Source organism: Tympanuchus pallidicinctus, unplaced genomic scaffold (assembly GCF_026119805.1).
Source record: "Tympanuchus pallidicinctus isolate F22 unplaced genomic scaffold, pur_lepc_1.0 scaffold14, whole genome shotgun sequence".
Lineage (NCBI taxonomy): Eukaryota > Metazoa > Chordata > Aves > Galliformes > Phasianidae > Tympanuchus > Tympanuchus pallidicinctus.
Window position 1 is genome coordinate 16,395,844 of NW_026294659.1, and position 26,910 is coordinate 16,422,753.

At 44.3% G+C, this 26,910-nt stretch overlaps 3 protein-coding genes across 5 annotated transcripts; 2 read left to right on the forward strand and 1 right to left on the reverse strand.

Moving 5' to 3' along the window:
- Positions 1–954: 954 nt before the first annotated feature.
- On the forward strand, positions 955–3,857 carry DNAJC28 (DnaJ heat shock protein family (Hsp40) member C28). The gene is made up of 2 exons (XM_052673864.1): positions 955–1,084; positions 2,320–3,857. The coding sequence occupies exon 2, from the start codon at positions 2,371–2,373 to the stop codon at positions 3,490–3,492; it is 1,122 nt and encodes a 373-aa protein (XP_052529824.1). The 5' UTR covers positions 955–1,084; positions 2,320–2,370; the 3' UTR covers positions 3,493–3,857.
- Positions 3,858–4,682: 825 nt separating this feature from the next.
- TMEM50B (transmembrane protein 50B) lies at positions 4,683–15,441 on the forward strand. 3 transcript variants are annotated; one of them, XM_052673873.1, is made up of 7 exons: positions 4,683–4,771; positions 8,555–8,731; positions 9,457–9,569; positions 10,321–10,388; positions 11,488–11,580; positions 12,213–12,270; positions 13,886–15,441. In XM_052673873.1, the coding sequence occupies exons 2-7, from the start codon at positions 8,633–8,635 to the stop codon at positions 13,929–13,931; spliced, it is 477 nt and encodes a 158-aa protein (XP_052529833.1). In that variant the 5' UTR covers positions 4,683–4,771; positions 8,555–8,632; the 3' UTR covers positions 13,932–15,441. The 3 variants fall into 3 exon arrangements, with proteins under 3 accessions (XP_052529833.1, XP_052529834.1, XP_052529836.1); XM_052673874.1 differs by having other exon boundaries at positions 4,758–4,820; positions 8,556–8,731; XM_052673876.1 differs by lacking the exon at positions 4,683–4,771 and adding an exon at positions 5,651–5,808 and having other exon boundaries at positions 8,556–8,731.
- Positions 15,442–17,242: 1,801 nt separating this feature from the next.
- Positions 17,243–24,676, reverse strand: IFNGR2 (interferon gamma receptor 2). The gene is made up of 7 exons (XM_052673870.1): positions 24,454–24,676; positions 22,767–22,893; positions 22,143–22,318; positions 20,925–21,073; positions 19,543–19,696; positions 18,721–18,875; positions 17,243–17,796 (listed from the first exon to the last, which is right to left on the reverse strand). Exons 1-7 carry the CDS (start codon positions 24,527–24,529, stop codon positions 17,626–17,628), a joined length of 1,008 nt encoding a protein of 335 aa, XP_052529830.1. The 5' UTR covers positions 24,530–24,676; the 3' UTR covers positions 17,243–17,625.
- Positions 24,677–26,910: the final 2,234 nt, after the last annotated feature.

Here is a 26,910-nt window from a genome sequence, read left to right on the forward strand (position 1 = left end):
TTTCCACCAAGTCCTACGCTGTTCTCTTCAGCATCCTAGTCCTATCATGACAGTACCTGAAGCCATTTGGTTAGCAACAAACAAGCTTGCTGTGTTACAGCTCAGTCAGCACTGAAAACCAAATTAGCGCATGCCAGCATAATGCTGGACAATACCTCTGCCTCTTGAAGTCAGGCAGTGAACGAAAGAATACACTAAAACAAGCATGTTGTTTTCACAGCACTAGAGCAGTTTTCAAAGCAAACCCACCAAGTTTGTTCAAAAATTCCACGCAATGAATGGTTGGTGTATGCTGGACAGACACTGTCCTGGAATGCTGTGGTTTGTGGACACGCATGCCATATAAAAACCTAAAGCATTGCTTAGCAACTATTTCTAGACGCTTTTCTTTACTTTTGTGGATTATTTCACATTTTCTATCCATGACTGAACAGCAAACTGCCAGAATAAGAGTCTTATCTTTCATAAAATGGAAGAATAACACTTCTGTCTCTTTCTTTCCAGGATTTCTTGTAATAGCCAGAATGTGTGAAAAATTAAGACAGGAACAAAATTCCCACAGTCCCGAAACATTCCACAAATTCATGAAGCACTCCACATTTTTCTTAGGACAAGAAGGAACGACTTCAAGTTGTGCCACGGGAGGTTCAGGTTGGGTGTTAGGAACAATTTCTTCTCAGAAACAGTGGTGCAGCAGTGGCACAGGCTGCCCAGGGAGGTGGTGCAGTCACCGTCCCTGGAGATGTTCAAGAGCCGTGTGGATGCGGCACTGAGGGACGTGGGCAGTGGGCGCGGTAGGCTGGGTTCAGCGCTAGATCGCACGTACAACCGCACGCACGTATAACCATACGCACCGAGAAAGAAGCGCGCTGGCCGCCATATTGCCGCCGGCCTAACCGCACCGCGCATGCCCCCAGCGGCGGGCCCGCCATTGCCCCTCCGCTCGCATGCCGCCGAGTCACGTGTCTCCCGGCAGAGCTGGCGGCGGCGCTCGGGCTCCCCCCGGTGGGCCGCGGGGAGCCGTCCGTGTGAGACGGGGAGAGCAGGGCAGGGGAGCGGGGAGGCGGCGGGCAGCAGGCAGCAGGTGAGACGGCGTCGCGCGGAGGGGTGTCTCTCCCGCCCTACATAGCAGTGCGTGTGGGCGCCCTCTTCGTGACTGCCAGCGCCCCCTTGGCCTGGTGGGGGTCGGCCGTTGGGAGCAGAAGGGGCGGGGTTAGCTCCGGCTGCTGCGTTCCGCTCGCCTCGGCCCTGAGCCCGCAGCCTGCCCAGCGTAGTTAGAGCGGGCCCAGGGGCGTTAAGAACCCGATTTGTAAGGACCGCTTCATATCAGCATATTGAATTTCAAGAGATTATTCATTGATGGGCTGTTTACGAGGGTTAATAGTGATAGGACAAGGGGGAATGGTTTTAAACTGAGACAGGGGAGGTTTAGGTTAGATACTAGGAGGAAGTTTTTCACACAGAGGGTGGTGAGGCACTGGAACAGGTTGCCCAAGGAGGCTGTGGATGCCCCATCCCTGCAGGCATTCAAGGCCAGGCTGGATGTGGCTCTGGGCAGCCTGGTCTGCTGGTTGGCGACCCTGCACACAGCAGGGGGGTTGAAACTGGATGATCATTGTGGTCCTTTTCAACCCAGGCCATTCTGTGATTCTATCATCATTCCTTTTAAGTGGTAGATGGGTGGGTTTAATGGACAAATGGCACAAAATTATCTTTACCAACCACCTAGTAGGAGAGAAAGCAGTGATCTGTATGCTGTGCTATGTTGCAAGTCCAGCGAGGTTACAGTCCCTCTGTACTTGGCACTGGTGAGGCTGCACCTTGAGGGCCCTGTTCAGTTTTGGTCCCCTCACTACAAGAAAGACATCAAGGCCCTGGAGTGTGTCCAGAGAAGGGCAGCAGAGCTGTGAGGGGTCTGGAGCACAAGTCTGTTGGGAAGCAGCTGGGGTTGTTCACTGGAATTCCTCAATGAAAAGCATAGTTCCAGTTTATGTTGCACTGAGTTTGTAGAAAGGCAGTAAAGCTCTGATCTTTTGGGAAGCAAGACGTGCATAACAAACCTGTGCCGCTGTTGCTATGGCAGGAGAAAGCTGTATTGTGATTTAATTTCCATTTACACTGTAATACTACTAGTACTGCTTCAGTAGAAATTAACAAGAAATTCAGAATTCACTGTTAGTCTGCAAAAGAAAGTATACTGGTCTGAATTTTTTTGTAGGGATTTCTTTGGTTCCAATAATATAACAAGATAAGACTTGAAAAAGCTGTATAAGTTCACATAAACATACTTAATATGATTTTTAAAAAATGTGTTTGTAGGTTTGTTTATAATGTATCTGCATCTGAAGAAATAGAAAGTGGTTTTATACGATGCTGACTTACACCATAGGACATCATTTAATGGTACATCAAGCAATGATTCCAAGAAGCTTGAAGCCGTTTTCCTATATCTGTGGCCATAGAATGTTGTCAGGCTACAAACCTAAAAGGAATGTCAAGGACTCTTACAAAATTCTTGAGCTTGAGGAAGGATGTTCACTCGATGATATCAGAAATTCGTATCGAAGTCTTGCCAAAAAGTACCATCCAGACAGCGGTTCCATCACAGCAGATCCTGCAGCATTTGTGAAAGTAGAAGAAGCGTACAGAGTTGTGCTTAATGATGTGGCAAACAAAAAGAAATCCACTGAGAATAAGGAAGACGAGGAGGAAGACCAGCTCAAATCAAACGCGCCACAGCATAGACACTACTTGAGTTTTGAAGGTGTTGGTTATGGAACACCAAGCCAAAGAGAAAAGCAGTACATGCAGTTCAGAGTAGACCGTGCTACTGAGCAAGTGTTGGCATACCGAACGCGGAGACTTGAAAACCAGTACGTTGCAACGGACCTTATGAGAGCCAAGGATGTGAGACAGAGCAAAAAAGTGAAGATAACTCAGGCAGTTGAACGGTTGGTCGAGGACCTCATCCAGGAATCAATGGCAAAAGGAGATTTTGACAACCTCAGCGGGAAAGGAAAACCTTTGCAGAAGTTTTCGGATTGTCCTCATATCGATCCTATGACTCACAACCTGAACAGGATTCTGATAGACAACGGATACCAGCCGGAGTGGATCCTCCTGCAGAAAGAAATCCGGGAAACGATCGAGCGATTAAGAAAGAGCTTAGTGGAATCCAGGAGTAAGCTCGGAGAGCCAGTGACTCCGTATAGGCAAAAGGAATGGAATCACATCTGTGAGCAGTTCGTGGAAGATATCAGGAAGTTAAACAAAAGAATTGACAGCTTCAATTTAGTTGTTCCTATTCTGAGCAGACAAATGGTGCACTTCAGTGCAGACAGAGAAATCATTCGAGCACAAAAGACCTACGAAGCTTCGATGGAAAGCACGGAGACTTCTGATTCAGACACAAAGGAAAATGAAGGGGAAGGGGTTAAACGGTTTGGGTGGAAGTCTTCTCTACTGAAGTGGTTAAATACTACATTGAAATAAGATCATATTAGCTCACCTCTCTTGTCACGTTTTTGAATGCACTTTATAACTAAAACCTGTAGCATGAGAGAAATTTCAGATTCACTGAAAATGTAAAATCCACCTGGCTGTTACACCTCTTAAAGGAATTGGGGTGTCTGATGTTCACTTGTGGGTAATTAATTCTTTGTGAATGCTGCTAAGGAACAAGTGAATTCAGTTCTCCTATTGCAGCCCATTTTTCCTTCTGCTTAAATCAAAATTTGTGCTTTTCGGTGTATAATGATTTAATGATTTGTACAATGCTGTTTCCGTAACATGAAACCGACGCGTCAGTAAAACACTGTAAGGACAAAGTGGAAGTAAAAGTCTGGCTGTGCCCTTTACTTTGACCTTTATCCTTCCTTGTTTAAATGTCCTTTGGATAGCAGGCTGAGAAACATCAGGTTTTAATTCTCATTATGTTCCACTAGAATTGGATGTGAATTGCTGTTTAAATGAATGCAGTGACCCATGTGAAAAGCGCTAATTGTAAGTTGGATTCATTGCACGAGCGTAAATAGGAACCGGATTCCAATAAATCTGACTCTGATGGAATCCATTTTGGCTCTCCATGAAGTTAAGTATCAGCAGTTTAAATACTGAAGTTGCCATAATGGATGAGTCAGCATTCGGAATGGCTTTTGTGTACCTTTTAAAGCTACTTGGTTCTAATGGAGCAGATGAGACCTGATTCTCGGCACTTAGAGCCAGCCTTGTGCTTGTAGCATGAAAAGCTGCCAGGTGCAAAAGCTACTTTTTCAATAATTATAATGACGATTAAAAAAAAGAAAGACGGACAAGGAATGGTAGTTTAAATTTGTATTTGCTCTAGATGTGGGATGGAGCAATTCAGTTTCAGTGTCACTGCTGTGTTTTGCCTTCATCTCTCTGAAGTCTGGCTCTCCAACCTTTTGTGCCAGGCGGAGTTTGTTCTGAGGGTTGTTTGAAGTTTGTGCTGAGGATGCTGGTGCCGCCTCTTTCAGCGTTACGGGAAGAAAGCGACGCGAAGGACACCGAGCCCCGCGCACAGGGGAGCAGGACCGGAGGGGGCAGGGCCGCCCCCGCCCGGGGATACGGAGGGGGCGGAGCTTCGCTCGTGAAGGCGGAGGCGCCGCCCAATCATTCCGCTCCTTCCTCGCCCGGCCTCCAGTGACGTGCGGTACCGGCTTCCTATTGGAGGAGGGCCGCGTCGCTCGCCGGTCAGCCCGGGCTTCTGCCCCGCCCCCCCGGCAGGCGGAAGAGTCTCGCGCAGGACGGGGTACGTGCGACCGCCGCTTCCCGCTCGCGCTGCGGTAGGGGGCGAAGGGGTGTGGGAGCAGGGGGGCGGTGGGGGCGGCCGGGGCTCGCGCGCTCCGCTCCCGCTCTCCGCTCTCCGCTCAACGGCTCCCGCTTCCCGCTTCCCGCCGCGTCTTCTCACCGTCCCCTCTCGCTGCTGGGGGAAGCTCGGGCCGGTACCTTCCGTCCCGGACGGGGCAACGCGCGGCAGCTCTGCGCTCTCCGGGCTCGAGGGCCCGGCCGCGCCGCCCGCCCCGGTGCCGTGACCTTTTGGCGGAGTCGCGGGCCTGGGCTGGGGGCGGGGACGTGGAGGTCCGTAGGCCGCCCTCAGCGTGACGGCAGCCGGCGGGGCTCGGGTCGCCGCTGTGGGGGCTTGAACCCCTAGGGGTAATGGAGCGGTCACGGCGCCTTGGAGCCGGGTATCGTGCTGAGGGCTGCGGGGGGCCGTTGTCCGTTCCATGCCTTGGCCCCTTAGCCGTAGGGTTATTAATCGGAAAGTTCCTGTCCTTCCTTTTACCGCCTTGCCTGAAACGCAGGCGATACGGTATTGTGTGTGGGAAACTGAAAGTGAAACTCACGTGGTGGCAGAAATGGGGGAGTGGTGCAGCGGGGACCACTGGCACAGAGCGGGGTAGAAGTGCTACTGTAAGGTCCTTGCAGTGACTGCCGAGTATCTTCTGCTGCTCCACTAGTTCTTGTGCATTGCATGTATATGGCTTACAGCGTGTTCAAACCGATGTCTTGTGAAAGGTGCTTTCTCCTTCCCTGAGGAAGAGAGGAAGGAATATGTTCTTCATGGCTTTCAGTGGCTCTTCCTCTGGCCTGTCTTTTGCTTTCTGCTTGGAAATAGCAGGCCCCATTCTTTGTAGCCTAGCAGTATTGCAGCCTAAGACAGTTTTCCCTGTGCAGGTTTTTTCGCTTCCTTATCACTGCTTTCACATTTTGTTCATGTGGAACCAGTCTTTTTGGGGGAGAGAACCTAACTTTACGAAGAAACTTTTATGTTCCAGGCCTCATGTGGTATGTTGTTTTGCCTCATTCAAGTGAATGATACCCTAGTTGCTTTAACCCAGGTGCTGGCACCTACTGAATGTTATTTCTGCAGCAGCTATAATTGTCCCAGTTATTTTTTAGGCCCAGTTTGTTCTTGCTTGGACAGGGACGGTGTTGTCCTTTCATAGACAGAAATATCTATCTGTGGTGGGCATGGAGTGAGGAAACGCTCAGTCACGCAGGAAGGGATGGTGCATCACTGCCTTTAATTGTGTGACTATGAAGTCTCTACACATGCAGATCTATAGAAATATGAAGACAAATGTTATTTTTACTCTTGCGTGGCATTCTTCTAATTGTACGAGAGACTCCTCTGTGGAATTCTGCGTGGCATCAGTTAATGTTTACATTATATAAGGAAAAAGGGCAGAGACATCAGCTCCTTTATCCCCATTACTGCCAGAAGCCCACTCTAGCACTCCTCTTTGTGAAATCGAAGCTGGTTTCTAGCATTAGACACATGTAGAAATAATTCCAAACTTCTTGTCTGTCTTGTGTTGCGAAAACACTATGCTGTGTTTCCCAATGTCTGCCATTCTAGTGAAAGAGGAAAATTGTACAGTCAGTTACAAGTCTTTGCTGTTGAAAGACTGCCAGCAGATAGTGCTTATCTCATCTCTTCGCATCATCGAGGTGCTTTTCTTCTCAGCACAAAGACGAAGTTACAGCAAAGTGTAGGTTGGTGAGTCAGTATTTCTGGTAAAATATGCTTTGGTATAAAGCTGCTCCATATCTTAAAATGTATATTAAAAAAAATATTTAAAAAAGATCAGTGCAGCACTAGAATCATAGAATGGCCTGGGTTGAAAAGAACCACAATGATCATCCAGTTTCAACCCCCTGCTGTGTGCAGGGTCACCAACCAGCAGACCAGGCTGCCCAGAGCCACATCCAGCCTGGCCTTGAATGCCTGCAGGGATGGGGCATCCACAGCCTCCTTGGGCACTACATTCACTCACTTGTCACTTATGCAGTTGTGAAAATTCTGTTTGATACTCAAAACAGTTGAGAGGGGTTTTGTCTCAGATTTTTCATGTGACCAAAATGCCTCTGTTTTGTTTTTGAACTTAGTGCTTAAACGTGTTTAGTAAGTAAGAGGATCGTGCCATGTGTTAAGTTTATTGTGACTGACTTGGTGGCGTTGAACGGGTCTGACTGTGTGATGTACGTACTATGTACATACGTATGTTAGTACTATGTACCAGATGCCACCTGTTATTTGCTTTGAACATTGGTTTAATTAAATTGGCTGGCCAAGCAAACCATTTAACACCTTTAAGTACATCAGTACTATTAAAACTGTGTGTTACGGGAAAAGAATCTGAAAGAAAATACAGATTTGAAAAAATAGGTCTTCAAAAAGTATGGAATCATAGACTCATTAAGGCTGGAAAAGATCTCTAAGATCCCCCAGTGCAACCACCAGCCCCCCCCCCCCACGCCCACTGCCCACGTCCCTCAGTGCCACATCCACACGGCTCCTGAACACCTCAGGGACGGTGACTGCACCACCTCCCTGGGCAGCCTGTGCCACTGCAGCACCGCTCTTGCTGAGAAGTTGTTCCTGATACCCAACCTGAACCTCACCTGGTGCAACTTCAGGCCATTCCCTTTGTCCTATCACTGTTAGCCAGGAGCAGAGACTGACCCCCACCTCACCACAGCATCCTCTCAAGCGGTTGTAGAAAGCGATGAGGTCTGTCCTGAGCCTCCTCTTCTCCAGGCTGAGCAAGCCTAGCTCCCTCAGCTGCTCCTTCTGAGAGTATTAGCAGGCAAGATAATAAATTTGGTGGATTTGACAGAAGTGCCATTGTTCTCAGTAGAGAAGGAAAAAAACAAAACCAACAAAAACATGCTGCATTACCTACTCCTGCTTGTGGCCAGCTGTACTGCTGAGCATAATCTGTATAGTCCGCAGTGAAGACAGTGACAGGAGCTATGGGCTGCATTCTGCCCTGAGTGATCAAGAGGGTGTGAGGGGAAGACAGAGATTCTGGCAGGAAGGGTAGATTTCTGCTTGAGGAAAATAAACAGTTTCATGGACTGAAGAGGAACAAATGAAGTACATATGGAATCATTTTGAGAGTGCAAAACAAGGAAGGGCCACCCGAGCACTGATGAACTTTGCTTTCATTTTTCTATGTATGAAGATCTGTGACTGATCATCCGGCTGCAAAGGAGGACATCCCTTACCCTTGGTATTAGTTGTTTTTCACTGAGGTGATCGCTTTTCCACTGTGATAGAAAGACACTATATTCTCTTTTTTGTTTGGAGACAGGAAATACAGGCATCTTATCTAAGATTCCTTTATCAGACTCAAAGATCAGGTTCTGCTCTGCATGTGAAGTCCTGCCCTGTGTCTCTTACTCTTTTTTTTAACTGCCAATAATAGGATTACAGTTCAGTGGTGAAGCTTAGGGTGAAATGTTTTTGCTTTTTTGGCTCCCACTTTTGTTTCTATACGTTACAAATAAATAAGCATATGTTTACATCTCAGGTACGATGCATCGAGTGCAGTGCTCACGTGCTGATTTTATATTGTAACTCTGTTTGTGATGGAGTTTACTCTATTTAATGAAGCTCAATGGAACAGCTATAGAATGTGTGGAATACTTCTGCAAAAATATACATTTTAAAGGCTGCTCGTGACAGTTTGTCAAACATCTTGAGTTTTTACCATTCTGTGCTAAATACATTCTTGGCCATGTTTCAGGTGCTTAGAACGCTGCTGTTAATGGAAGAATTCATGTGTAAGTGCAGAACAAGAGCAGCAGTCTAATCTGTGAGGAAATGGCAGGATTCTTGGACAACTTCCGGTGGCCAGAATGTGAGTGTATTGACTGGAGTGAAAGAAGAAATGCCATTGCTTCCATAGTTGCTGGTGTATTGGTAAGTTATGAATACGTGAGTGTTTGCTCCTCTGTGAGAGGAGCTGGGTTGTAACCGTGCTGACAAATTTGGAAATACAACAAAGTTATTTTTGTAAAATGTTGTGGAGTTTTGCTGTTAACTGCACCTTGATCCAGCGTATTTCTCAGATTTTTTTTTTTTCCCAAGTATAACCATTAGCCATCCTTTTTTACAGATCACGTAAATTTGCATTGTATTTAATTTTCCAGGCTGGATGTGGCTCTGGGCAGCCTGGTCTGGTGGTTGGCAACCCTGCCTGTGGCAGGGGGATTGAATCTGGATGATCATTGTGGTCCTTTTCAACCCAGGCCATTCTATGATTGCAATAATAATAAACTGGTCCTACTATCTCTTCTTTAAAAAAAGATTGCAATTCCTAATGGAGTTTTGGCAAAATTACTTACATTATTCGTAGTTTATGTTTTGGATCCTTGTCCTGAAAGTATTACAGAGAACTCAGCCACAGGCTGAGGTGTAATTGAATAGAAACAGAACCAATTCTCCAGTGCTTCTGTGAAAACATCCTCTTTAAGGTATAATGCAGAACTCGCTTATCAAACGTTTAGTCTGACTTGAAGCTAGTCGCTTTCTCTGTCAGTATTTGATAAAGGAAAATTAAATGATGTACAGAAACATTTGACATGTTTTGTCAGTCTGTTTTTGTGCCCTTCCTGCCTCATAGTAGTGGTGTTATTTATTTCTAGTTTTTCACAGGTTGGTGGATAATGATAGATGCTGCAGTAGTTTACCCAAAGCCAGAGCAAATGAACCACGCGTTCCATACCTGTGGGGTGTTTTCAACACTAGCTTTTTTCATGTAAGTGTATATAGAAGGGAGTTCTTTCACTGTATAGTAAATGTGAGCTCTTAAACACCATCTTTACTAGACCATATACATATGGTAAAACTTTGTTATATATTACTTCTGAGTAATCTTGTATCTATTGTGACGATGTAAACTTGGCAAGCTTGAGGTAGAAGTAATGGGTTTTAGTGAAAAGAAAATAGTTTTTATTGGAGAGAAAAAAAAGATACTTATGGATATTCACAGCTTTCTTGTTATTTGGTATTTTGAAGTTTGTTTTTCTTCCTCAGCAGTCTAATTTAAGAAAATAAATGGTCCCCCCCTTACAGGACACGTCTCACTTGAAGATCTCTGCTATTCATTGCAAAGCAGAGACATCAAAAAGCATTTTACAGTCATGAGACTACTGTGTTACTATTATTGTTCCTGAAAAGTGACTTTAGTGCTACTAAAAACTTAAACAGATGGCCAAAAAATGACCAGCAATGTTTCAGTCACTTTAAAAAAAGGCAGTTCTGATTTTTCAGCTTACAGGTCTGTTAATGCAAACATTTAGGTAAACTTCAGCAGGAATATAGGGTTTGCTTGAAGGCATGTTGGGATCCCTCCATTAGGGATGGTGTAATACTGTGTGACCGTACAGAATGGCAGTAATTCTTCCAGAGTTTTTTCCACCTTTTAAAAAAAAAACAAACAAATGAAAGCTTTATACTTGGGATTTTTAACTGATAACTTGAAATGTCCACGCTTTTTTTGTTCCTAGGATAAATGCTGTATCAAATGCACAGGTGAGAGGAGACAGCTACAGTGATGGATGCTTAGGAAGAACAGGTAAATTAAAATAATGCTGGGTTAAAGGACTGATATTTTAAGGTATTGTTGTTTTGTTCTCATGCAGTGGTTAAATAATAATCAGAAGCTAAGAAGTAGGACAAAAGTTCTGTTAATTCTTTGCAAAATTAACACTTGAAGGTAAGTACTGTCATTGTTAAAAGGCAAATTTGGGAAAATTTGATCTCTTTATAGTGTGAACACCTGAAGTTTTCTCTGCTTGTCCCATATACTTGTTCAGAGAAATAAATTTCTGCCTAGTAGTAAGCAATGGATCTGAGTTCCTTCTGAATCTGTTATTTTAGAGTGCACTGCAAACATTGTTTCCTCGGTATGTCACCCACTGTGTGCTGTCTGTAGGCCTGCTGCTCTCTCTCCTCTTTCATTCATAATTCCCTTACTATTTCCTATGTGGCTCCCAGCATCAGTTTTCATGTGATCTGCAGGACATCTCATGGGAAATCTGGGAGGATTTACTCATTTGAACGAGGCTACAATGCCTTCCTGTGTTTCATTCTTAAGTCTGTTGGAGTAAATCTTTGCACGTAAAGATTTTTCCTTTACCATGAGTGAGCAAGTTGGTTATTTGCAGAGGCTTCATCCTCCGTTCTGAGTGGGCAATGTCTCGCAGTGCAGGGTCTCCAGCATTTCAATTAGTTGTCTACCTTGACCTTTCCTTGAGGAGGATGGCATGTAAGGGAAAGGGACCTCTTGGGTCACCGAGTAAATCAAGGGATTTCACCCATATGAAAATACCTTTCTGAAGTAAACACAGGAAGGGTTTTTTTGTGCACCTTATCAGGATGCCATCCTTACCTCAGAAAAACTATAGCTTTGGCAGTGTACCTGTTAAGTAGTCCACTCCATGTGATGTTAAATGATGTTACGGGCATTCCCTTCAGATGAGGAGAAATTTCTGGTAACTGTTTGCTAATATCCACCTCCTATCTACCTTGTTAAAGAAGACAATTTTTGGATGATGTTATCCTTTACACAGGGTTTAACCCTTTCCTTTTGAACCTTCTGTGTCTGATCGTATGTCACTACATGTACACTATCACCACTACGTGGTTCTCAGGGCTTTTAATATTTCCTGCAGGTGCTCGTGTTTGGCTCTTCATTGGCTTTATGCTGATGTTTGGTTCACTCATTGCTTCAATGTGGATTCTTTTTGGAGCATATGTTACACAGAGTAAGTTTCTTTATTGATTAGTTTTAGAAATGGGTTTCACTGCTTTCTGGAAGTATCATCAAGTTTGATGTGAAGTATTCTGTTTCAGCTTGGTATGTATCTTGTGATATGGTGGTTTGTTTATGAGCTTCATTTTCCTGAAGGCTGTGAATGTGAAAATCTGTAACATGTTGGACCCTTCACAGTCCTTTACTGCATGGATTTGAGGATTGCTTGATGAAATTGAAGTTAGGAACTACCACAATGAACCATTTCAAGCAGTTCAGATATATACAAGTGTTCTATATAAAGTACAGACACTGGTAGCTGTTACTGTTATTCAGGAACTGCTACCAAGTACTGTTTTAAGAGCAAACCAAGCAAAACCAAAAAGCAACCAAACACAATGCCCGAACTCTTGATTGAAATCTAAAAGTGTTTTTAAAATTACACATTGTCTTCTGGCATTGAACTTTATTTTCAGATATAGAAAATACTTCTGCTGAAGGACAGAATATCTAGAAGAGTGGAAGTGTGGTCTGTCCTTGCTAGAGCAATGCAAAGCACCTACTTTTCTTGTTGGTGATGAGTGTTTTAGAAACCCTTTCCTGCACAAAAGAATCTTAATATTTCCTTTGTTACTTACTTTGCAGACATCAATGTTTACCCTGGATTAGCAGTGTTTTTCCAGAATGCATTGATATTTTTCAGGTAAGATACCTGGATCAGCTTCCTTCCTTTTGAAGGAGTATTGCGCACACCTGCTTTCATCCACATAGGTACTTCTGGAAATTCAATTCTAACCAAAGCTCACACCAGACTTGATCTTTGACAATGTGGAGCTCTGCTGACAGTGCAGAGCCCCATTTCAGTTAATTACCTGCTCTGATCTTCACTTGAGGAGTGAAACCTGTGAGGCAGAGATCACTTGGCTCACAGAGTAAACTGGCACAATATAGAGAACTGATGTGATGATATTAATCATTTTATAAACAGATCCAATTATTACTTTTCTTACTCTGCTATCACTTACTACCCTGTTTGCTCCAGTGCTTAGAAGCAATTCTTTAATTACCCCTTCTTAGAGACAGAGCACTGTTCAGAGATTCATGTTCTTGTTTATAGAATCATAGAATGGCTTAGGTTGGAGGAGACCTCAAGGATCATCTAGATCCAACCCCTGCCGTGGTGCCCCCCATCAGTTCAGGCTGCCCGGGGCCCCATTCCAGCCTGGCCTTGAGCGCCTCCAGGAATGGGGCACCCACAACCTCTCTGAGCAACTTGTTCTAGTGCCTCAACACTCTCTAAGTAAAATGTTTCTTCTTAACATCTAACCTAAATTTCCCCTCTGTTGTCTTCAAGCCATTCCCCTTTGTCCTATCACTATCAGGCCACCTAAAATGCCAGTTCCCCTCCAGCTTGTAAGTACTGGAAGGCCACAATGAGGTCTTCCTGGAGCCTTCTCATTTCCAAGCTATACAAGCCCAACTCCCTCAAGCTTTCTTTACAGGAGAGGTGCTCCAGCCCATTGATCATCTTCGTGGCTCTCCTCCTGAGCCTGTCCTACAGCTCTGCTTATTCCTGTAGGATGGGGCCTCACAAGGGCAGGGTAGAGAGGGACCATCACCTTCCTCTCCTTTCTGGCCACCCCTCTGTTATTGCCATGCAACCAATTCTTTATCCACCTAACAGTCCAAGCCTTGTTAGTCCAGTTCTTTCTGGACTAGTGTATGTATGACTAAGTGATGACAATTTCCTGGGTGAAATATTCAGTGTCTATGACACAATGGATAATGGCAATATCCTCTCTGTACAACAAACGCCTTAGCATCTCTCCTGCCATCAGTAGGTGAGACATCCTATTGCCTTTTTCTTTACTATTTCATAGCAATGGCTAGCTTATCTAATACCTGATAGACTTAGATTTGTTCCTGATGGGTGAAAAGTTCCCTGAACATTCTCTGATTTACAAACTTCCTCTTTTGGAAGTTCTTATCCGCCTAAGTTAGTGTGCTGTTTTCCTTCTAGTACTGTGTTAAATGCTGGGCAGTGATCACTACTGCCTGACTCTTCTATGACTTTGTTTGGAAAACCAGTTATGTTCTTGTGCAAAATAGCAGTCCCTAAATCTGTTTTGTACTCTTGCATGACTAAAGTCAAGAAACAGAAAAATAGATACTAATATGAATAGAAATTAAAATTGCTGAAAAGACATTGATTTTTGCTGTGTAACAGTGTAAGATTGTACGTTAACTATTAAAATGCCCTTTTCCTCTTTATGTATGGCCTGATTTTTTTTTTTTTCCCCTTTCTTTTTCTTCTTCAGTACTCTGATCTACAAGTTTGGAAGAACAGAGGAGTTATGGGGATGAGAGATCACAATACAGCATTGTCTATTCCATAGTTGCTCTGTTGTACTCTGTATGTAGATATTTACGTTCATTTGTTCTCGTTTTGCTTTCTAAATAGTATGAACTGAGACAAACTACGATTTCTGTAATAAGCTCTCTCTTTTCATAGGACAGATTTGTGAATATGTACATATGACTGTATATATCTTAAAAAGGGAAAGTCGGGCTTTCTGAAATCTTCAGGCTTATTTCTTCAAATACATAAGTTTCCATTGACTGTTAAGACTCGATCTTCCAAACCTTCACACATGTGAGAGGCTTCAGTTGAACTGCAAGTGAGTAAGCAGGATGGAAGGGATTTATATCTTTATGCATAGGTGAGCTATTCCTGATTATTGATAGCTGACAGTAAGGGCTGCTTGCATACCTGGAGGGGAGTGGTAGCTCGTGGAAGTGACCTTTTATTTCCTGAGGGTAAATTCTACTGTATGCTGAGTTAAGGGTTGAGTTTTATGTTTTTCTGAACGGTTATATCCAATTAAGTAGCTTTTTTGTGTGTGTAAAAGGTTATGAGTTTTTAAACAAGACCCTATTTTAAGTAGGTTCTGCATGACCAGTCCAGCTGTACTTGATTACCATTGCACAAATGAAACTTGGTAGCAGCACGGAATTTATTTCTTGCTGTTCAGTGTAAGAGATGCCAATCATTATTTATTGTATATACTAGAATTTCAAAAACCCTGCAACTGCTGCCAATTGTTAGGGAATAGAAAGAATAGGTGAGAATCAGACTGACAGCTTAAAAATTATGCTCAAATAGATTTTCTTCAGGGGAAGCTTTTTGTTGAGAAATGAGCAGTTCTGCTGCCACCTATTATTACCTTAGGTAATGGAACAGGTGAGTACTTCAGATGGGAATATAGCAGATTGCATTATTGCTAACAGTTTTACCTTGAAATAAGTGCCAGTTTTAGGACTGTTGCTTGCCCCAGTTTAAATGTATATATGTTCCAAATTTCACAGGTATTTTATAGGGTATTTTATAGGAATGTGTTCACTATTGGAAACCATTTTCTTCGAGCTGGAGTATACAGAAAGGAGAACAGCAGTGTTTTATGGCTTTGGACTGATGTTGTATATTCATCTTGCTGTTGGTGACCTCCTTGTAAGTTCTATGTGTTTTTAAAACAGTTGAATCTACTTGTGTCTGAAAGCTTTTATAACTTTCCATGTATCAAGATTGCTGACCAAGTGGCATTAAACTTCAGAACATAACATACGTGCATGGTTACTGCATACCGTTAGTCATCTAATTGCTCCCTTGGGGGAATCTTTCCAGTGAACAGAGTATGAAGCAAATTCTGCAGCTGAAACTGTGCTACTGGCTAGACTAACTTCCATCCTCATTGTGTCATCCTGCAGTGAGTTACTGTATCTTCACTGGTGTTAATCACAGCTTTGTACATACATTGTCTGGTTGGTTGTAATTCCAGAAAACTGCAATAAACTTTATCTTATGTTCTCCAAATAATGAACATCAGCAGATAATTGGGCAGTAGTAGTCTACTGAACAGCTGAAGTGATTCAGACTTTTAAGAGAGTCTTGCAAAACCTCATATTTAAAACCAAGGTTTTTGTTTTCATGTCTCCCACATTCTCATACAGGAGAATGGTTGTTGGCTTTTCTACTAAGTGAGAAACAAAGGTAGCCTCTAACTAATTCCAGTATGTCTGGCATCTGACACTTGAACAGCACAAGCTGAGGTAAACGCTTCACTCTGGAAGAACTCTTCCAGTGTACCTTACTGTAAGTTTCTAGTTAAGAAACTTTTTTTTAAGAGTACCCAGCAAAGTGCTTCTTTCTGAGGTTCTCTCTGTTTTCTGCCGGAAGCTCGCTTGCTGTCTGCATAGCTGCTGATAGGAGACACTGTAGAAGCTGCATCTCTTCCAGCAGCTGAAGCTCAGAATGTATTTGGTGTAAGAATCATGCGGAGAACATGAACGTGTGCGAACATTATTCAGAGTAACCCTAGGTCTTTTACAGCATGGATTGTTCCAGCAGAGTCCAAGATGATCAGGAGTTGCACATTGTAGGTTACACCTTGGCCTGCTATGGTTGGCAGTTATGAAGCTTATCTTTGAGTTCACCCTAACAGTTTTTGTTTTGGTGGCCTATTTGTGCAACTAAGAAATAGTAAATAACCCTCCATAAGAGAAGTCTAGTATGTAGTCTCTGTAGTACAGTGTACTTAGCAAGTTGTATTCTGTACTGCCAGATACTCACCCGAGGTGCTTAAACAGCTTTTTGTGTCCTGCCTTATGCACGTAGGCTGTTGCTGTGGGGAGCCTGTGGTTATCTGTTTACATTACCACGTGCAAAAATACAGATGAAGGGAAGGAGCAGATACTGTGTAGCTCTGTGACTGATTTGCAAGTTCATAATGGGGCTTGAAGTAGATTAAGTCTTCAGGTAACTCTACAGTCTTGGCATGGTGTGTGATTTAAGGGATTAGATTACTTCTACTAGTACACAGAATGAGGAAGTTTTTGGGAAATACTGCTTAATTTTGACGCTAGCCGTGTGTCTTCCCAGAGGGGAGGGAACGGCAGCAGCTGAGATAACTTCTAGCTGTGGCACTGACTGATAACCTGCATCTGTTTCAGCAGCATGCTTCATTAATAGGTCTGAGAATCCAAGCAAGCCACACGCAAACAGCCAAACACATCTATTTTATTTCTTAAAACAACTTGTATCAAACATTAAAAAGTCACATTTTTTTTATGGAATAAACCCTGTCTTTTTACTGTAGAAGTGGTTACTTTTGTGTTATGAGACACCTTTCAGATCCCATGGGATTATTACATGAGGCTTAATTTGTGGTCTGCTGTTTATGCTTTGAGATACTGAAACCACAACTCCCAGTCAGCCGGGCACTTACACAACTGGACTGCTAGAGAGCGTTAGTGTCTCACCATTATCAAGATATTTTATATAACTTCTGAGCAAAATAAGTTTTATTGCTGTGAAGTATATGATCGTCTCACTGTAGGAACAGATTAATGCTTTTTATTACTGTGTGAAGATGCACAGATCCAAGGGAGATGCAATTAACTGCCCTTTGCCTTTCTTGGAGTAGTTCTTTGCATGGATTCACAATGAGGAGGATTAAATACCATGAAGTTTCTTTCTAGACTGTCATTTTTGGCTGAAGCAGCAGTCGTGGAAGACAAATTTAAAGCAAATTGGGAAAGCATGTTGGATTGCATTTAATACACTCAGGGGACAACACAGACTTCACAAATAAAGTAACAAAACAAAAGCCGCTATAAAATTATTTAAAAATTCCTCATTATACTCAATAAAGTGCCATTATTTCTCAAAGCTGGGCTTCAGGGGGAGGAGGGAGAAATATGATGATGATACAATCATTTGTAGCCAGCTGTCTTTTTTAAGGCAATTTAGTGTTCATTTCACCTTCAAATTCCACCTTTTTAGTCTGTGGCAGAAAGAATATTATTGCTGCTGTAGCACAGCAGAAACTGCTTTAAAAAAGGCCCAGGTTCCACATTATTCTCAGGAAGTCTTGCTCAGAATTTGTTAGTGGCTGCACTTTGTCCAGAGCTCACTGTCTGTCCTGGTGGGAGCTGAGCAGCACCGCTTGGAGGCAGGAGCTTCTGCAAAAACTGGATACAAGTGTTCTCACAAAGGTGCCCCTTAAGTTCCATCAGGGCTGCTGGAGCTGCTGTGTGAACAAGTGTTACCATCCAACATGTCACCATATGCGCTGCTTCCTTCTCCAGCATACACAACTGTTACAGAATCGTGGGGATCTTCATTGTAGCTCTCCAACACCTCTAAATGAGGCGTGCTGGGGTCTCTCAAATACTGGAAAATGGCAGAAACTATAGTTTAGCTACTGATCCACAGAACAAGTATATTAGAAGTGACAGAGCCTGAGCAAGTACTGCTGGCTATAGGCAAGTTGTTTTAGAACAGAATTCAAAATACTAATTAAATGTATATTTATTTTATTCTGGATTTCTTTGAAGGAGATAAGAACTGAATAAGGAGAAGGTTAAAAATGCATCACTTCTCTTTGCAGAGAAATAAATAAGGTAGACAGCCATTTAAATGAGTTAAAAACGTCCCACCATTTCCTACTGTTGATAAACTTATCTTTGGAAAATATATCAGTTCAAAGTCCTACAAAAGAATAAACCACAGAAGAGTTTTTTTCTATTATACTTCTGGGGCCTGCCCTATAGCTGCAGGAATCTGGCAACTGATGGCTTGGGCAAGTGAGAGAGAAGATTCTGCCTTATTCAGCACGAGACAAATCAGAACTGTACCTTTCATTGTCACCAGAAAACTCCAGTGTCATTCTTCTCTTATAGTTACTACTTGCTTTGACATTCCCTTTGCCTCCTTGCCTTCAAAGTTACCAGTGTTACACTGAATATATGACACTTTTAATCACAGAGAGAAAAATTAGAAAAAATAGCAAAAGAAGCCAGAGAAAAGGATTTGTTCTTCTTAACTCTGTGTACTCTCCTGCTTACTAAACAGACCCTGTGTTTCAGGGGGAACATTAGGAATGTTTAAGAATATGGAATACATGCTGAATGAGAACTTTTAAATTAAGAACTGTGCTTGAAGGCTACTTCCTGTTTAAAAAGAGGAAGATCAACAGGATGAGACAACACTGGTTAGTAGACAGTTGTGTCAGCTGGAAGGAGAAAAAGTCCCAGGATTCACTGTCTCTTGCAAGAGGAGGTGGAGGGGGAAGAGAAACAAAATGTGTACACGTACCTCTTCAAAGTGTGATGGGATTCTTAAAGGTGGCTGGGACAAATATTTAATTGCTTTCTGGTGTCTCCATAAACAAAAGAAACCAGCTATTATGAAAATTAAAAGCAGACCGACGGACATAAATATTACTACAATATATCCAGCTTTGGCCACCTCTGAAAAAGAACACATGGTAGATTCACATTTGTATAGCTCATGTAAAGCAACAAGCTGACATTTGCTGTCTGTGTAACAGTCAAACTTCTAAGTTAACGTCACAGCCCTGCCACAGGTGCACTCTAAACACCTGTGCTGAGAAGTAGCTTGGTGGTGATTCCATACAGAAATCACCACCTCTGTCCCCCTGTGCACACAGCCTAATGCGAGACATGTAAGACATGCTAGCAGGGCAAACGGAGCTGGAGGAGTCACTGCTGTTGGGCAGAAGGCAGGCAGGGAATGCAATCTGCCCTTCTTCCACCTTTGGTTTTTATCAGCAAAATGCCATTAATGCCAGGGGCTTTAGAACATGTGATTCCCTTCAGCAAAAGAAGCACTCCAACATCACATCTCGGGGGCTTGTCATCAAGTATTTCAACTTGGAGGTCAGCTCCTGGGGGGCAGCAGAAACTGCAGTGACTGAGGATACGGACAGCTGGAATAGTGTAACACAGACCATCAACTACTGACTAAACCACTACTCATTCATTTGCCATTAATGGCAATTATGAATTGGTAGCCACATATTAACTCCTGACAAATAGAGGTATGTAACCAGTTACACCACCTAATGTCCTACACCCATCCCATCATATAAGAAAAAGAACAAGAACAGGATTATACCGCTGATGGTTGTTCTGTAACACTCCGGGACTGTTTGCAGTCCAAGCAACTGGAAATCTAAATATGCCATCAATTCTACTCGAATTGTAAAACAATAAAGTGTCAATTGCTTCAGATCTTTAATTTTGAATAGTGTATCGCTTGTCTTTATCTCCTGTTGAAAGGAAAAAAAAAGGATATAAGTGTTACTGAAAGAATCAGAACCTGGCTTCAGTGCAGTTCTCCTCCCCTTATTGAAGTTTCTCATTCAAAAAAGGACAGTTTTCTTAACTCAGCCTTCCCTAATGTGTCAAGAGACATCATGAAATACGGTGAAGTAGGAGTGTTGAGATGTATCTGAAATCTCTTTGTTTTAAATGAAATGAACAGCAAGGTCTCTCTTTAACCACACCATGCTGCCGGACGCTTTCACACGGCTGCTGCAAGTTTGGCAGTTGATGCAAGGCAGGAAGGGGGAAGGAAAAGGGAGCCATGAGAAACGTCTCCACCATCAGAGGCTGACAGAAGCACACTGAAGTGCAGTGCTTCTGCTATTTTTGTGCCGAGGGGAAAAACAGCTGATGGGCAGTGCAAAATATCCACACTTCTACCAAGACTGAGCTTTTTAACCTGTGAGGGCTTCAGGGAAGCCTAAATAACCCTCCAAGAGTGACATCTCATTTCACTCTCATTTGATCCACGTCAAAAACACATTTGTGTGAGGGAGGAAGGAAGTGGAGGCGTTTCAGATTTAGCAAGACCTTTAAAACAGAAGGCTTGAAATGATTTTTTTTCTGCTCCTGTTTTTCAGCAATCGGCTTGAAAACGACATTCTTGTGATTCTTCTTCCTTTTTCATTATTTTTACTTATACATTTTTGAAAGGCAGAGGCATGGGCATACTGTGAGGCAGATCAAACCCACTGAGTCTAATTGCAAATGGGGACAGCTCTTCCCAGCTGCACCCAACATGTTTTGAAGAACTCCTGCCTTTCTCTGCCCTGGGAACACAGGCATCAGCAGCCTGTCGCTGACGCTGCCAACACAAACATTCCCCGAAAGGAGGAAGCGTGTCCCAGAACTTCCAAATTGCCTAAGCAAACTTTGGAATCTAAATATTATTTGAAAGCCACCTTTGACACTCTGCAGATTCTCTCCTCGGAGCTACAGTGTGATTTAGCCGTGATATCATATGGAGAAAAAAAAACAACTGTGTGAAAGTTCTGTAGTACATGCATTACTTGTGCCAGAACCAGACTAACTCACATTCAAGTCACCAAATGATGACCTCTGCTCTGAAAAAAGCATTCGTTTTCTTCCTCCACATCTGTTGTTTTGCCAAGAAATGCTGACTCATCTCTTAGTCATAGAAGCATTAGGAACAAAACAAATCAGAATTCTTACTTTTTTAGTAGTAATTGTTGTGTTCTCCCAGTAGGACACATGATACTGGAAAAGGTAACCTGCCTCAGGTCCAAAAGGAGGTGCGACACTAATGAGAAGGGAGTCAGAGCTTACAATCACACTGTTTACTTTAGGAGGCCCTATAGTAGCTGAAAAGAAACAGAGAAAGAGCCGTGAACCTCTGGGATGCTGAACAGCTCATCATATTACATATTACATTATGCAGCCTGGATGTGGCTCTGGGGAGCCTGGTCTGGAGGTTGGCAACCCTGCACATAGCAGGGGAGTTGAAACTAGATGATCACTGTGGTCCTTTTCAACCCAGGCCATTCTATGACTCTACGATTACATTCAGCTTTATTTAGATACTTTTACAGTACTCAGCAAACACTGAATGTCAGCATTTTTTTTTTCCTCCAGAAAAGGAATGCAACATTTTTTCATCTACTTAATGCTTTCCTAACCCACCAAAGGATCCCACTCTTCCCCAGCACAAACAATCCTGCATCACAAGCTATGGATACATCAGTTGTAATCTTCAACTCAGGATTCTGGCAATTCCTTACCCCTGCATTCTTTACTACCAGGGAAAATACACTCTTTCCAGCATGGAGCACCATTACCCATCACAAAGTACAGGAGAAGGCAAACCAAAGACCTAGTAAACCCATTCTTCTGCCTCTCTATTATTTTGAGGGGTTTTCTAAAACCCAACATTTATCTTCTCCAAATCCTGAGACCAATCACAGCGAGGAAATAGGGCAGATCTCATAAAGAACAGTAACATGCTTGTCCACACGTCTAATAGCATTTAAAGTGTGCCCTTCACGTTTCTGCTCCACAGTTGAGGGCATGACAGCTTAGACTTGTTAAAAAGAGATCTGTTCAACAGAAACAGGTAGCTTATACAAAAACTGCCACAAAACAGGGGTGCATGTGATATAGGCTGTAATTCTTACAAGGTTTGACCATCCAAGGAAACTCATCAGTAACACGTTTCTATCTCAATACCCGTTGAAGGAACAGGCTGCTAATACCACTGCTGAGGAACTGATGGATATCAAATTCCTAGTAATACACAGAGACCTTGCAGCATTTGCTAACCAAGCACCTACATATCTCTCGCTCAGCTCTTTCACATAACCATAAAAAAAAAAATCCTAGAATACTTAACAAGTCGCCTTAGAGAGACGTACTGACACCACAAATAACACTTACTGTTTCTCTCTGCCACAAACGAGTCTGTTTCTACCCAGGCTGAAGTCTTTGGCCCCATTTCAGCCCTCACACGCAGAACAATTGTCCAGCGACGTGCCTTTGCTGACTGGAGGAAACTACACTCAGTCTGGGCAATACGGGTGCAGTTTATCTCACTCCAGTGGTTGTAGGCACCTCTGCGACACAAAACAAAGGATGAACAGCTAACAAAGCTCTAAAATACAATCCCTCCTACCCAGAGGGTTTTTGTAAGAAAAGGGCATGTAACAAAACAGCTGCTTTCACAAGCATTTATTCTACAGCCATTTTAGTGTCTGCATCTCTTCAGCACTGGGAAAATAAAAGGGTGAGGGAGAATTCAGAGAGGTGAGAATTACACAAGAAACTGTGCAACGTTTCTGGATGCTCTTTGAGTCTTCAGTCTTTACTCAATGCAGTGGAAACACAAGAAGCTACAAGAATCTATGTCTCTGGAAGATGCTTTTGGATACACATAAAAACATCTGTAATAAGCAGCTCATACTTTCATTTCTACGCTTTTTTATTCTTAGCATATTTTTAAACCAAATTTGTTACCGGATTAAAGCAAAATAAGTTTGGTTGCTTCTCAAACTATTTGCTTACGTTTTAAGCTGGACTGTATAGGACACCGAGCCTCCATCCACTTGAACAGGAGACCACCTCAGGGAATTACGAAAGTTAGAGGAATAAATTGTTACATTCTTTGGTGCTGGCAGATGTGGAGAAGCTTCTAAAATAAGAAGAGAAGTTAAAGCAATTACTACAACATTTAACTACAGTGCTACCTTTCAGAAGGGGCGTAGTGGCAGGATCTTAACGTCCCTCACACACAGGAAGGAAACTGCACCAAAAAAACTTTCATAAAGTCCTAAGTCCCAAATACAAAACAACCAGTTATGCTCCTGAAGTTTTAATTAGGTATTCTACTAGTTTCTTAGCCTCAGCTTTTGTATAGTGCTCTTAAATAAGCACACATCACATTATGCTACACAGGGACCGTTCTGCTTTGCAAACTGAGGTTCTTCACAGTTACAAATGCTAGGCAAGCTATTAATCTCTATTGTGCCATAACGGTTAGTTAGAAACTTCCATTTGAGAAAAAGTTTTCACTTTCTAGTCACTTCTGGCAACCTCAGCACTGGTCTGGCATGTGGCGGGGTATCTCACACCATCAGCAATCTGTGCAGTCTGACACCCCACACAAATTAATCGTACAAAACTGAAGGCTGCCATGACAAAATACAACCAGCTACAGCAGCATTCTTTTCTCCCTCTTAAAAAAAAAAGAGTAATGAAGGATGAGGGAAGCTGGTTCACATTCTCTGCTCTCAGGACCACATGCTCATTATTTTGCCTTATATTAGCATGCGGATGCAGATGATTTCCCCTACCAGCTTCTGAAAACACTGACAGAAGTCTCAGACTTAGGGCTCCATAGCTGAACACCGAACTGCCACGTGCCACAGAGTGCTTACTGCTGGGAAGAGGTCCTGCAGCACAATTTGTATTTCAGTTAGCTACCAGCAATCTTGCTGACATTCCTGGAAGAACAAACTGAACTCTGTAACAGCCATCAGCTTGTACTACCAAAATGTACACTTCAAAACATAGGATCTGCACAGCAAGGGTGCTAGGCACACGTCGTGGGACCCTCAGCACCACACTGTCACCCAGGGAAAGGCGGAATTGCCTTCCTGTCTTTCTGTCCGGCTCGGATGTGGTCTTGCTTGAATAGCTAACAATCCTCAGGCTCTTCCCTCGTCATACAGACGTTTGCTGGCTTGTCAGGTCACAGGTCAGAGCTCTGACATTGCAGAGCATGAAGCCACAAGCTACAGTGCGGGACACCAACCCAGCCTGGCCTAGCCACGGGTTTCAGTGCCACGCCTGTTGGCACACATGTTGAAGATTCATCCTCATCCCTGAGCTCGGGCTCTGCCAGACCGGGTTAGCTCAGCCCAACGGGCCTCCTGGTGCTCAGCCCTCCCGCGCCGCACGGCCAGCGGGCCTTTCAGCTTAAAATAAACGGCAAAGCATTCACACTCTAAATCCGACCCGACGTCAAGAACCCGAATCACGCGCTGAAGCGGAGCGGCAGATGGGGTGTCACCTCATGTGCTCCGAGCTTTCCCAGGAACCGCAGCGCCGGGCGCCTGGGGGTGGGAAGGCAGCGGCCGGCGGCAGCCCCGCCGCGGTGAGGTCACGCCGGGAGGGCCCCGCCGCGCTCGCACCGTCCCTCCCGGCCTGAACCTTCAACCCCGCGCCGCTCGGACCGCCACGCCTCACGCACCTGCGCCCGAAGCCCGGGCCGAGTCGAGAAGGAAGATGCCGAGGAGGAGGAAGAGGAGCAGCGCCCGCCACGGCATGGCCCGGCCGGCAGCGCCCCACCGCCCGGCCCGCCCGCCTCCCTGCCGAGGTCGCGGGACGACTGCCGGTGCCCGAGGAGCGGGACCGGCGGCGGGCGGGCCCGGGGATCCGCCTCACACCTTCAACGCGGCTGCCGCCGCCGAGGGGAAGTGAGGCGCGCTCGGAGGCCGGCTCGAGGGCGGCGGTGGCTGCCGCCCGGCCCCGCTCCTCCTCCTCCGTTAGGCAGAGCCCGCCTATCGGGACGTCCTGTGGTCGCCCGGCACCATTCTCTTCGGGGAGCGGCACGCTGACCCGACCGCAGGCGGTGCGTGCGTGTTTTGCAGGCGCGGCCCTGTGCGGTTGACGTGAGAAAATCTCTCGGGGCGGTGGGAGCCCTCTGCTCGCTTTCTCCGCCTGTGCGCTGCGCTGACACGAGGTTAGGCCTAACCGCAGCCCTTAAACGGTGCTGGCGGCTGCGCAGACTAAATCGGAGTTCTTCAGGAGAGAGGGGCAGTGCAGAACTGTCCCAGCAGGATACCTCTACAAAGTGGCATTTTGGCTGCATGAAGGCTGCCTCAGCAGCCTGGATGGCTGACGATCCACAGCCATCCAGTCTCCAGCAAAAGGCACCAGAATGTGTCCAGAGAAGAGCAGTGAAGCTGTGAGGGGTCTGGAGAACAAATCTGATGGGGAGTAGCTGAGGGAGCTGGAGTTCAGTCTGCAGAAGAGGAGGCTCAGGGCAGACCTCGTAGCCACCTGAAAGAAGGTTGTGGTGAGGTGGGTGTCAACCTCTTCTCCTAAGTAACTGTGATAGGATGAGAGGGAACGGCCTGAAGTTGCACCAGGTGAGGTTCAGGTTGGGTATCAGGAACAACTTCTCAGCAAGAGCAGTGCTGCAGTGGCACAGGCTGCCCAGGGAGGTGGTGCAGTCACCGTCCCTGAGGTGTTCAGGAGCCGTGTGGATGTGGCACTGAGGGACGTGGGCAGTGGGCGGGGGGGGGTGGGCTGGTGGTTGCACTGGGGGATCTTTTCCAAACTTAATGATTCCATGCTTCTATGAAAAGGAAACCAGACAAGAACAGCGCAAACACCTTGTATCTGTAGCACTAGATAAGGCTGAGCAGCTCTTTGTTTACAGCTAACCTTGGATGAATCACTTAATTCTGCTTTAGTTCAGTTCTTCCTCAGTCAAAAGAGAGATTCCTTCCTTTATCTTATCCGTCTGGCCTGCTGGTATCAACAGCGGGTTTTCCAGGCAAAGGTCTTCATCTCTAGGGGTAATAAAATAGGTTGGGATCTCAGCAGATGGCTTTTAGCACTGCCAGGTGTGCTGATAGCTGGGAACAAGTATAAAGAAAGGGAAAAATCAGAGGAAAAAAAGGAAAAAAGCAGATTGGCTGTTTGGTTGGTTACAAAAATAGAACAAGCTAGATAGGGATGGTAGAGATTCAAGTTATTCAGTTGCGGGTTCATACAGTTTTGTTTGCAGTGAACTTACATGACCTGTTTTTCAACCATTCTGGGAAGAGTGACTCATCTCTCAGTAGACTGCTGCAGTTCTACTAAAACCCTTTGCTCCACGAGCTTCACCATAGGATTTCCCCAGTGACACGCCTGTGCTGAAACACAGATCCTTGATTAATGGTTCTGAAGCCAGTGAATGGATTCTGGTCACACAGCATTAGCATGACTCACAGTATTTTCCTGATGGCATGTGGCCAAGTGAGTAGCTGAGAAGGCCATGAACAGTCTGTGACTCTGAAGCATACATAGCAAAATGACTGGGCAAATCATGTCCAGAAGGCACACTGATTTTAGTGGCATCTCTAATTCATGCATTAAAAGAGATTCAGAGATGCACTCAAATATTTTGAAAAGCAATTTCAATACACCAATTAATTCTGAAGCTGAGTTTCCCTCTAACCTTGCATGGAAAGATGTGTATTTACTATAAGTGTTGGAGGAATCCCATAAACAGTAATCATGTCTGTTTTCTCTTTGCCAAACCAGACAGGAAACTTTGAAGGCTTTTAGTTTTGTTCCATCTTTCTCCTTCCTTGAACTTCCTTGTAAGCAAAAGCCCAAGGAAATTACTCCCCTGTGGTTTAAATGACCGTTAGGAAAGGTGTCACAGTAACTGGTTGTAAGTGAAAAGGTTCACCAAACATGTGACTTCTAGCGTTGTTGTGCTGAGGGTGGCTTCTTAAAGCTGGTAGCTTAAGGAGAGTTGAGTGGGGAGGGGAGTGAATTGAGAACAGAGATGGAGAAAAGAGGACTGGAATCAGTGTGAGCCTGATCCTTTCAGTGAGCTTCAAAAGAAAAAAAATACAAATAAGCCAAAGAAAACTGTAGCACTTTTCAGAGATAATTATACATATTGCTTTCTTTTCACCAAGTTAAG